Source organism: Eptatretus burgeri, chromosome 11, assembly GCF_056783735.1.
Source record: "Eptatretus burgeri isolate ZD-2024b chromosome 11, Ebu_testis_v1, whole genome shotgun sequence".
NCBI classification, from domain to species: Eukaryota; Metazoa; Chordata; class Myxini; order Myxiniformes; family Myxinidae; genus Eptatretus; species Eptatretus burgeri.
The window spans coordinates 54,585,569-54,598,653 of record NC_140971.1 but is presented as its reverse complement, the minus strand read 5'-3'; the positions used below and the strand labels follow the sequence as shown (position 1 = coordinate 54,598,653).

Below are 13,085 nucleotides of genomic sequence, written 5' to 3'. Positions count from 1 at the left end.
AGCCATTTCCAAAATAATACTTTTCAGAGGTTCCCACACAACTTCCAGATATTGTTTTTCACATACACATCTTACACAAAAGCTAATTTCTAACACAGTCATTGCTAAAGGAAAATAGTCATCATTCGTTTTCATATTTATTTTTGCATAAAGGTGCACCATGTTTGATTTGGATTAGAATCATCCTGACTCACTGTGCAGATGCATTTATTCCCCCCCCCACACCCCCCTCCCCCACAGCATTTCCTCAGGATTTCTTCAGTGTTCACCTCATCAGAGCTATGAGTGAGGCTCAGCTACACAATGCTCCACAACTGGGTGCTGTCTCCAATCCGTGCCTCTCCAGGGTGGAGCTCCGCATATCATGTCGAAGCCTACTCGACCAAGACACGCTGTCCAAGTCCGATCCTTGTGTTCTGCTACTCATGCAGGAAAATGGACAATGGGTCGAGGTGATTCATCACACCAGCATATTTATGTATATATATATATATGTATATATATATATATATATATATATATATATATATATATATATATATATATATATATATATGTATGTATGTATGTATGTAAGTTGCCAGATCATATCTGAACAGGATAAAGATCCTAACCACAGTATGTACAATGTTGAATGTCACATCATTTCAGAGTTCTGGGTCCACAAAGTGCATACGGAGGTTAACAAATATTGTTGCTCAGAGTCGTTGGTTCATACATCGACCAAAAGTAAAAAAACAAACAAAAACTATTCCATCAATTCTGTCAATGTATAATTACGTTTCCATTGATTTACTTCACCCAGAAACTTGAGCAGTCTTCACTGTTAGTGACTGTTATGCTGTTAAAGCAAAATCAGAGCAAAAACAAAACAACAAATAATTTCCTTTCCATACATTTTACTTCACCAAGAAAATTAATTTATTTTGGAAACGAACAAATTTTCCCACAAACGAAACCTCGGACTCCTTACTATAACATCCATGGCAATTTGCAGGTGACGAAAAACGAGTTGGTATGAATCAAAAATGGGTTTTTCGTAAATTTATTTACTCGACGTGATCGGAAGTGAAGGGATACTGCATGCAGAATCCTGCAGACTTGTGAATGCAGTCTTTGGTGATGGAAAGCACTTGACGTTACACAGCCTTGCATTTTGTCTTAATATCCCCAAATAATGAGGATAACAAAACGAGAAAAAACTGAAAACCAAAACAGATGAAAACAATGAAAAACAGAAAACCAAAACAGACGAAAAACTGAAAACAAAACAGACAAAAACGATGAAAAACTGAAAACCAAAAAGAGGCCAAAACGACAAAAATCTGAAAACCAAAATAGAAGAAAACGACGAAAAACTGAAAACCAAAACAGACAAAAACGACAAAAAACTGAAAACCAAAAGAGACAAAAACGAGTTCAAACTGAAAATCAAAACAGATTAAAACAATAAAAAAATTGAAAACCAAAAAGATGAAAACAATGAAAAACTGAAAACCAAAACAGATGAAAACGTTGAAAAACTGAAAACCAAAACAGAGGAAAACAATGAAGAACTGAAAACCAAAATAGGTGAAACAATGAAGAACTGAAAACCAAAATAGATGAAAACAATGAAAAACTGAAAAACAAAATACACTACGTGGCCAAAAGTATGCGGACACCCCTTCTAATTAGTGGATTCGGATATTTTTTGCCACACCCATTGCTGAGAGGTGTATAAAATAAAGCACACAGCCATGCAATAAATCTCCATAGACAAACATTGGCAGTAGAATGGGCTGTACTGAAGAGCTCAGTGACTTTCAACGTGGCACCGTCATAGAATGCCACCTTTCCAACAATTCAGTTCATCAAATTTCTGCCCTGCTCGAGCTGCCCCGGTCAACTGTAGGTGCTGTTATTCTGAAGTGGAAACGTCTAGGAGCAACTACAGCTCAGCCGGAAAGTGGTAGGCCACACATGCTCACAGAACGGGACCACCTTGTGCTGAAGCGTGTGGCGCGGAAAAATAATCTGTCGTCGGTTGCAACACTCACTACCAAGTTCCAAACTGCCCCTGGAAGCAACGTCAGCAGAAACACTGTTCGTCGAGAGCTTCATGAAATGGGTTTCCATGGCCGAGCAGCTGCACACAAGCCTAATATCACCATGCGCAATGCCAAGCATCGGCTGGAGTGGTGTAAAGCTCACTGCCATTGACTCTGGAGCAGTGGAAACGTGTTCTCTGGAGTGATGAATCATGCTTCACCATCTGGCAGCCCGACGGGCGAATCTGGGTCAGGTCGATGCCAGGAGAATGCCACCTGCCCAAATGCATAGTGCCAACTGTCAAATTTGTCAGAGGAGGAATAATGGTCTGGGGCTGTTTCTCATGGTTAAGGCTCGGCCCCTTAGTTCCCGTGAAGGGAAATCTTAATGCCACAGCATACATTGACATTCTAGAGTCTAGACGATTCCGTGCTTCCAACTTTGTGGCAACAGTTTAGAGAAGGCCGTTTCCTGTTTCAGCATGACAATGTCCCTGTGCACAAAGTGAAGTCCACACAGAAATGGGTTACCTAGATCGGCATGAAAGTACTTGACTGGCCTGCACAGAGCCCAAACATCAAACTCATCGAACACCTTTGGGATGAATTGGAACGCCGACTGTGAACCAGATGAAATCGCCCAACATCAGTGCCCGACCTCACTAATGCTCTTGTGGCTGAATGGAAGCAAATCCCTGCAGCAATGTTCCAACATCTAGTGCAAAGCCTTCCCAGAAGAGTAGAGGCTTACACAGCCACAAAGGGGGGGGGGGGACCAACTCCAAATTATTGCCCATGATTTTGGAATGAGATGTTGGACGAACAGGTATCCACATACTTTTGGCAATACAGTGTACATACCTATATTTGTGTGTATATATATATATATATATATATATATATATATATATATATATATACAGAATATATTTGTGTATATATATACTATATATATATGTATATATATATATGTATATATATATATACATATATATGTATATATACATATATGTGTGTGTGTATATATATATATATATATATATATATATATATATATATATATATATATATATATATATATATATATATATATATATATATATATATATATATATATATATGTATATGAGGCCCGGCGAGGAGGAGTGATGCAAGCGACATTTTTTTAATGATATGATGATGATAAGCTCGGATGATAGGGGAGGGTTAAAATAGTGCTATATGGCATTAACTCCAAAATGGCCGATGTGGCCCTTACATCACTCCTCCTCGCGGCACTATATATATATATATATATATATATATATATATATATATATATATATATATATATATATATATATATATATATATATATATATATATATATATATATATATATATATATATATATATATATATATATATATATATATTGTTGCGGGCCGGCGGGGTCGGGTGAGAAGACCACTCGGTGGGGGAAAGCTACATCAATTCCCACCAGACTCCCCGGAATTGTAGGCCGTTGCTCACGGATATCTCCGTGGTGCGGCGGGTCGCTTAACCAACCGTGGACGCCAATAACTCAACCTCGTGCATTAGGGTCCTCCTGTCTAGAATCAGGTTACCTAATTAACCACGTGGTTTCAACACCAGGGACCACTCCTTCGGTACTCCTTGTCCGAACCGGATCGCTCCACCAACTACGGATCACCTTTCTTAATCGGATCCAGCCGAGTGGCACTGCCAAGGACGTACCGGCTAGAAGGAATGGATTGTTGGGAATAAAGACCAGGCTAAACTTAGATCCGTACCATGCTGGACCAATGGAGGAAAAGACAAAGGCGAGCTGGGAACATTTCTAATAATAATAATTTATTTACAATAAGCGAGGAAAAGCATGTGGCACAACAACAGGTTTATTGGGGATGTAATGCAGGGAAAGATGAGAGAGGTGTGGGGTGCGACAATTATACAAGCAACTTGCAAAAGCAGACACAGTGCAGACTTGACACGAGATTAATAAAAGCAATAACAATCACAACAATGAAGATCTTATGCAGGCTTATCTAACAGACAGGTGCCAACACACTCAGACAAAATAAACTCAATGAAAGGCAAAGGACTTTTGCAGCCAGGGAGGGAGGGAGTTGAGGTCACCGTTTTTGGTACCTGAGCGTTTCGAGGGAAGGGATGCTCCTTGGTGCGGCACCCGACAAAAGCTGTGCAATTCGATCCACAGCCGCACGTGTGGTAATCGTGCATGCAGCAGGAGCTTGAGTGGAGGAGAGCGGAGTCTAAAATGGTGAGAGTTGAGCAGTATCAGGACCAGACAAGAGATAGGGTCGAGGTCCTGTCTGTGGGGACCAGTAGGCTGGCCGTCGAGGTGAGACGTAAGCAAAGCCAAGCAGCCAGAACACCTTCGCAACAACTCCTTCAATTCCCTTTCGCACTTTTCCTTCCAATGGCCTCCCACAACACCACCAACAACAACAACAACAACAACCTTCCCATCCAATGACAACCTTCCCATTCAACTCAATGCCTTCGCATCCAACAACTCCAACGACTTCGCATCCAACTTCTTCCTTTCAATCCACCCCAACTTTGCCCCAACTCTGAGGATTGCTCCGTACTTTATAGATCACAGAGCTCAGGGAGGAGCCATGGCGAAACCGATGTCGTAGTGCGATCCGGGCATCCTGATTGGACCGGGCCTTCATGTGGTCCGCCTTTCTGGGCGGGGTTTTGGCCAGATGCTAGTTTGGCCCGCCCACGCCACAAGTGTCTGGGTTTGGGAAGGTGGATGCCGATGCGGCTTCCATAGCGAATGTCGGGATTTTGCCACAGAAAACGAGACTCCGGATACAGCGGGTAGATGGAGCCATGCTGTGGCTTGCGAAACGAGGGTAGCAAGCAAGATGAGTTTACCTCAGAAAAAGGAGGGAATAAAATAAAAGGGGAAAAATGATTTATTGATCCTAACTAATAGCCCATCGCAACGCACTCCCTGTTGTTACGCTCGACAAAAGGTTGGGATCTATCTGCACGTATATTAATGGAATAACTGACTCAGGACAACTGTATGTTGTATGCATACAGTTCCGGGAACCGTAACAATGTGTGTATATATATATATATATATATATATATATATATATATATATATATATATATATATATATATATATTTATATATATATTTATATATATATATACATACATATATTGTTACGGTTGTGGAAATTCACACATCACCATTCAGGTTCCCCGAAGATCAGTTATGTCGATAAGTGTGTGTCCAGATCGATTTCCCCACCGATGTCTAACGGAAATTATTCGTGAGCCGGGCTGTGCATCTTTGAGGTAGTGTTATTCTGTCCTATCATTATTTTAAACAACATCTACTCACCACCTTAACCAACAACCGCCAACATCTCCTCACCACCTTCGCGCCAACCGCCAACATCCCCTCACCACATCAACAAACAAACAACGTCTACTCACCTTCATCTCCACAGACGCCGCCATCTTTTCGCCAGCAACAGCATTCCACGGACGAGCGGCATCTCCGCCGACAGACGCGGGGACTCCCTCGTTGGGGCGAGGGCTGGTGATTTCTACCACGTCCGCTTTGTCCGCGTCAGGATGGCGAGATCGGATCAAAATGACAAAAGGGGTGGAGCTAGCGGGGGGTGAAGGGTCATAGGTGAAAGACCAAACACCCCCCCCCCAAACCCCATAAAAGGTGGGGCTGAGGCCCCGGGAGTCAGTTGGGTATGAGTCTGGGTTAGTGGTCCAGTTGAGGAGAGGAGTTCCTCTGGAGTCTGAGTTGGTCTGGAGTCTGGGTTCGTGGTCCAGTCTTGGTTCAGAGTGGAGCTTGGAGTGGAAATCGGGGTTGAGGTCAGAGTGGAGCCTGTTAGGGTTAGGGTTAAGTTAAGCCAAGCCTGCAGTGCCGTGCAGACATGTGGGTCGGTGGAGGCAGCCGGAGAGAAGTCACCAGCCAGCCGCATAACGGTCCAAACGACGCTGAGGAGTGAGCGGGCTCTGAAGAGAGCATCAACTCCAAAAGAGCAAGGCCCGTTCGCTCCTCTGAGGCGTCGTCGGCTAGGCCCGATCGACCAGGCCGCACGGCTAGGCCTGGACCAACCGAGCTGCCACGCCAGCTGCTGTGTTGACGACGAGACATTGAGGGTCGCCTAGCGAGTCACCACGAGGGTGGCAGGTAACCTGCGCGGTCTCGTGGAGATCCTGCGGTCTCCACAGCTCCGCGGAACATTAAAGGCCTACGGGCCCTGTTCTCCCTCTCTTTTTATTTTCTGGGGTTTTTTTGCATGGAAATCTGTGGCGCCTTGTCCGCTAAGTAGAATTGTGGTTAAGTGCATGTACAGAATAGTAAATAGACAACGGCTGTAGGTTTTCTTGCACGTATCTTGTCCCTTACGCCCATTGCTTCATTGACTGCATACGTGTGAATAAATGTCATTGTTTGAATATGCACCTGCTCGTTGCATCCCTTCCTCCATTGAGCTTCCGTAATTGCGTTCGGAATAATAGCTGGCTATTAATAGCAGATAAGATAATCGAGTCCGATGGGGCTTGGCGATAATAAAACGCTCGCCAATCGCAAACAGCGCGAGCTGCGTAAAGCGGCTCGTGTCCGTACGGGTCCCGTCGAGGTGTAAATCCCCAGCATTTCTCTCTGCGCGAATACTTAGGTAAATCGACAAATGGCTGATTTATGGTGTGGTTAAAAACACACCCGTAGCTGGATTTCGTTCATGATCCGAAAGCTGCGCCGAGGATTGCCACGGTCGGTGGGCACGTGCGGCCGCGAATTAGCTAAAAGCGGTCTCCCGCATGCCGGAGTGGTGAGAACCACAACAAAATTTATATATATATATATATATATATATATATATATATATATATATATATATATATATATATATATATATATATATATATATATATATATATATCGTCGACCGAAAATTAACAGGGTTCAACTACACTTTTATAAAGTTTGAGAAAAATGAAATCAAAAATTCAACGTGGAATTGCCGCTATCTCATAACATTTTATTTTCATATCGTGTGCTCCATAACAGGTACATATGAAGGTTACATAAAATAATCTTACTTAGTTTCCTCTGTTGCCCTTCTACATGGACTTCTAAATTTGAATGAAATGTCAGATAGACCCTGTTAATTCTCAGTTGACGATATATTATATATTATAATATATATATTATATATTTTATATATATATATATATATAATATATATATATATATATATATATATATATATATATTTATATATATATATATATATATATATATATATATATATATATATATATATATATATATATATATATATATATATATATATTCGAAGTTTAAAAAAAAAAACGAAACATTTTATTTTTTATATGTATTACAGGTATGCTGTATATTAAGTTATTTACATTAGTATTTTAGAAAGAATGCAGATCACAGAAAAAGGTGAAAAAAAACAAACTGCATTTGTAATTTCCAAAGAAATTTAAAAGACCCCCTATGAACTGTATCGCCATGGCTTGCAAAACAGCTTCAATCCCGCTGGTTAATTATTTTTATTGCGCTCCATGAAGTTCCACTTTTGCACATTTCTTAATGTTTTCTTCACTCAATATAAATATCCGAGCAGTATAAATAGCTAAGTTTAATGCTTTCCTGAAATAAACACACTTTGTTATAAAAATCACTCATTTGTTAAAATTTTGAGATTTCACTCCAGATTTTGCCAGTTATTTAGTTCACGAGATTTGATTCTCAAATCTGTTATAATATATCGATATATTATTTAATGAGTCCGTGAGAGTTGAACATGTTTCAAGGCAAGGCATATTTGAATAGGCCGAATCAATATGGTGGCTAAGACCCCCTGTGAGATAAAGTTGTGCTGACCATGGATAAGCCTTTCATGGAGGTAATCCCATAATTATCTTCAAAAAGGGTGTTTAAATTAACCCAAGCACCCAACATTTCCTTGGAGCTCTCTTAGTATGCATGCAAAGTTTGGGGCCCCTTGGTTTCATGGTTTTTGAGTTATGGAGGAGACACACTGACACACACTGACATTTGGTATAGATTTAAGTGCCACAATTAATCCCACCTCTTGTGGGGTTGGCTGCAGAAAGTAAGTCTTTCACAAACTGCTTGGTCAAGCCTGACATTCGACTGGAGCGTTCGTGGCAGGAATTTAGAATTTCGGCCAGAATACCAGCGATATTAACCTTCTCTTCATTGAAAGACATTGTGGGATCTCTAAAATCCATCAACTAATGCTCGCAGATGGTTCCCATGGCTTATTGTCTCTCCAAGGGATGGCATCATTTTTGATGCAACATGCTGTTTGTGCAATACCAATCTGACAGTTTGTAGTGGGGCTAAAAATCAATGCAGATGAGCCAGCAAAGGCAAGTGCATTCGAGCTGCACTACACCACCCTGTCGGACTTTTAAAATCAATCCACAATCAATCTCATCAATGTATTCTGTTAATTCCTTTTTTCCATGTTTTACACTTTACTTTGCTTCATATGCAGGTAGAAAGAACGGAGGTGATCAAGCGTTGCCTCAACCCCGTCTTCTCTAAAGTTTTCACGATTGACTACTACTTTGAGGAGGTACAGAAGCTTCGTTTTGAGGTGTACGACATTAACACTTCCCTCTGCAATGCACCTCAGGAAGATGACTTTCTGGGTGCAACAGAGTGCACTCTTGGTCAGGTCTGTAACCACCTCCTTGTTTTTAATATCTCTTTTAAAACAAGTTGCATCTTGTTTGAACTAAATGCTAATGCTGTTTGTTTTAAATATGGCTTCGACAAACAAGTGTTGTTTCATGGAAACCTTTCTGTGACGGATTCATGTTTTATTTGCTCAGAGCCTTCATTTAACTAAGGATGGAATGCTTATAATCACAAAATATATGGAAGCAGAACTCCATCTCAACATTTCGAAAACCTTGATCGGTCATTTAAAATTGAATCGATTTGTCAATCGAATGCAAAAAAATCCTAAAACATTTTTATTGCTTGTGGAATAAATATGGTGAATGAGCAGACATGATCATATAATGTCACATCTGATATGTATTTATAGGAATGGAGAGAGAGGGTGTTGAGCTGGTGCTCAAGCATATATCATAGATGCAACACAAGGGTGGGGGTGGTGTAAGTACTGTCAAATGGGAAGGCAGTTTTGGAAGCAATATTTGTCCACAAATCATTGTTGTGGATCTTGGGTCGCAGGAGTACGATGAGGGTGGGAATATCCCAGGTTTCTCCCCCGACTCACCGGGAATCGAGGCCATCACATACAAATAAGTTCGCAGCGGGTCGCTAATCGACCACGAATGCCAATAATTTAACCATGTGACCCAGTGTCCTCCATCTGACTACCATTTAACTGGGAACATGCAGTTGCTTTATCGGGGAATCATGTCCTCGATGCGTACTTGTGTTAAACTTAACATATCGGGTACAGCCGAGCGGAGCTGCCAAGTATGCACCGGTTAATAAACAGATCTTCGGGGTATAACTTCCAGGCTAGCCGAATGTGTGGACTATACTGGACCAATGGAGGAAAAGATGAAAACGAGATGGCTACATTTATAACACAGCAAATTTATTATAACAAGGCAAGGAAAATTATGTGGTATATCAATTATGTACAGCAAGGGAAAGCAAGGAATTTGTGGGTACGACAAAATTAATACAAATATTCACATAAGAAGACAGTGCAGAGTTACACTGATAAACTTATACAATCTTAACCTCTGTTACACATAACAGGCACCATCATACACACACACCCAAATAAATTAGAGGTAGCCCAGAAAAAGAGGGGAGACAGTTGAGGTGTAGCAACCTCATACTTGGTGTAGCGACGGACCAACACAACCCAATCGCTTAGGAAGGGGGATGAGGGGATTTCAATGCATCGACTGGAACTGATAGGGATGGTTATGAGACATGTGTTGATCCCCTTGTGTCTGGAACTGTGAAGCAGAATAGCACTTTGTTTCTTGACTTTACAAGAAGGCATGGACTTAGGGTAGTTGGTTCATGGTTTCTGCTCTGACAGGCTCATTGCTGGACTTGGTATTCCAATGCTGGAGGTGTGGCAAAGGAGATTGACCATGTGCTCGTTGATGGACGCTGGAGGATGATCCAGAACTGCAGGGTCTACCAGAGTGCTCAGTTCCTCAATACCGACCACAGAAACTCTGAAGTTGCAGCTTAAATCTGGGACAATGGTGCCATCCCAGCCGAGGCTGGATGTTGGCAAGCTCAAGGATGAGAGTGGAGCTGAGGAGTTTGTGAACAGACTGCGTGGGGATTTGGAGAATCTGGGTGCTTTGGGGAATCCTGAAGAGTTGTGGAGTGCCTTCAGGACCACCATCATTGAGGTTGCTGGGGGATGTCTTGGAACTCACCATAGGGCGAAGAAGAATTTTGTCTTTCAAGGGACACTGGATACAATTGACCATAGTCGCAGGACTAGGCTTAATGGCAGAGCTGAGTTGTTCAGGGAGTTGAGGCGTAAAACTGTATGTGCACTGTGAATGGACAAGGAGGCCTATGTGTGAGGAATCTGTGAGGTGGTAGAGCATTACCTGTGGTCAAGTGATTCTTGTCCCGCTTACAGGGGAATTCGCACATTGCGTTCCTCGAAGCCGGTCCCTCGGTGTACTGCAGTTAGAGCAGAGGTTGGTGGGCTCTTGACAGAGCTCTTGCTGGTTACTTTGAGTGGCTGTACCAGTGTGATAGACCAGCTGTTGAGTTGGATGTCAGGGGTTACTGGTGGGGTTGACTCAGGTTACTGGTGGGGTTGCCAGCCTGTCGTCCTTCCTAGGTCGGCAAAATGAGTACCGATGTACTGCTGGAGTGGCACAGCATCAGCGGCACAGCCACGCTTCCAAGAAATGATAGCTACCCAGCAGCCAAGCGGCCATACGCAAGAACAAAGCAGTCAGACAGCCATTTGGAGGCAAATCCATTCTGTTCGGCTGTGATTTCAGACATGTCCTACCAATTGTACCATGATCCCCATCAGCCATTGTTTTCGACACATGCCTCAAACGTTCACATTTGTGGGAACATTTTCATTAATTGGTGATAACTCAAAATATGCGCACTCGCCCAGACCAGGAAAACTTCTCAAGATGGCTGCTTCATCTTGGCAGTGCATTCCTTATGGCTGATCTCCAACTACCTGTAAGAGATGTTGCAGTGATACTTGATGCTTGCCTTGTAAGAGGTTCCCTGATTGAGGAGGTTTTCGCGAATACAATCAGCGAGGACAGACGCACCTGTGTCATCCTATCTCCCAAAAATTACAACTGGCCATGGATGAAGAAGTCATGCAGATGTTGCCAGGTGAAACAGTCACTTGCCTCAGCACAGATTCAGTTAAGTGTGACAATGTTGAGGAGGCAGACAGCTATCCGATGGAATTCATCAATTCCCTCACACCATGCGGGATTCCACCTCACCACCTTTATCTCAAAGTTGGTTGTCTCATCATGTTGCTTCACAACCTTGCCCTGCAACAGGGACTATGCAATGGTACCACATTAGAGGTCATCAATATGCATCACAACTGTGTTTAAGCGAAACTGACTTCTGGGCTGAATTCTGGAAATGAAGTTATCATACCTTACATAAAGTTTGCCCCGAGTGACAGCAGCCTGCCATTTACTTTACAGATAATTCAGGTTCCCCTACGCTTGGCTTACTTGATGACCATCAACAAGACACAAGGCCATGCATTTGACAATGTTGGCACTTACTTACCTCAGCCAGTCTTCACCCATGGCCAACTGTATTCGGCATTTTGTTCGAGGAACTGCTCTTACGTACTATTTGAAGTTCAAGTCAAAATGGTCACACACAATGTCGTCTACTGTGAAGTTCTAGCATGAGGAAGTTACAGGTTCAAAAGCAGTTCTTGCATCATTTTGAAACACTCGGTTAAGTGCCACAGCGTTATTATTGAAATCATACGCTACATGACACTGGACATTACGTGGAGCTTCCACGGATTCCTGTTAGTTATTATTATTGCACTCAGTAGCCATCCATTTATTTTGCCCCTGCCCCCTCTCCCCCAAACCCTCCACCACCACTACTACTCCATTCCTCCACATGAATATTATGGATGGGAAATTTGTTTCCACTATTTAATATTACAAAAGCCAGTGGATCGCTTGCTGTTGTTAAAACTGATACCAAACAAAGGACAGAATTTGTTTCCAATTTATGAGGTGGAGTTGAAAATTATATTATATTTTTAAAAATCACTTTTTAAGGTAGAAACAATGTGATGTATGAAAAGATTTCATTCAATAGAATACAGTGCTGATACAATGAATATGTTGTGCAGCAAATTCGGTACAATATAAAACAAAAGTGACCATACACATCACAATAACCAATTAAAATGTCAGTACAGCATACAGTAAAAAGAATATTCACAAGAACTAACGAAGTAGCATAGATTGTTGTCAACAAATGCGGGTTTCAGAAGGTGGAACTGAGTCCTTCCAGGTCTCGAAGTATCTGCAGTACCTCGTTTCAGTAATGGATCACGATTCGTGTGTGTGTGTGTGTGTGTGTGTGTGTGTGTGTGTGTGTGTGTGTGTGTGTGTGTGTGTGTGTGTGTGTGTACCATAATGTATATGTGTGCTTTTAACTTGTGTTTTGAGATATATTGTGCTTGGAAGAGTCGTGGCTGTTCTCTTCGTTTGTTATCGGTTAAACCAAAACAACACTTTACGCTTTTTTCTTGTCTTGTGTTATGTACTACTTACTATATGGCACCTTGCACCAGAAAGGATTTGTACTTGGCTAACATTGTGATGGACAATGCTGCAGTGGGATGGTACACTCACACTTCCTTGAATGCTAGTGGGTCCTCTTTTATTATTTAATTATTTGTGGATAGGAAGATAATTCAGGATTGGGAGGAGAACAGGTATATGGGATTTTCAATATAACAACCAGTTATATGCATAAAACAACCT

The 13,085-nt window shown here is 41.9% G+C and overlaps 1 protein-coding gene and 1 long non-coding RNA gene across 8 annotated transcripts in view; one reads left to right on the top strand and one right to left on the bottom strand.

Moving 5' to 3' along the window:
* The first annotated feature begins 281 nt into the window (after nt 1-281).
* Nucleotides 282-13,085, top strand: part of LOC147017098 (copine-4-like) — a 186,069-nt gene continuing 173,265 nt past the window's right edge. For all 4 annotated transcript variants that reach the window (XR_015049342.1, XM_085846469.1, XM_085846470.1 and 1 more), the window contains exons 1-2: nt 282-452; nt 8,603-8,785. Coding sequence is in view for 3 of the 4 variants with exons in the window: in XM_085846469.1 (XP_085702595.1) it covers nt 282-452; nt 8,603-8,785 (354 nt within the window). In the remaining variant the exon portion in view is untranslated. The remainder of the gene's footprint in view (nt 453-8,602; nt 8,786-13,085) is intronic.
* The window catches only part of LOC147017099 (uncharacterized), a 148,662-nt gene continuing 135,859 nt past the window's right edge, over nt 283-13,085 (bottom strand). For all 4 annotated transcript variants that reach the window (XR_015049346.1, XR_015049344.1, XR_015049343.1 and 1 more), the window contains one exon: nt 283-419. This is a non-coding gene — a long non-coding RNA (uncharacterized LOC147017099). The remainder of the gene's footprint in view (nt 420-13,085) is intronic.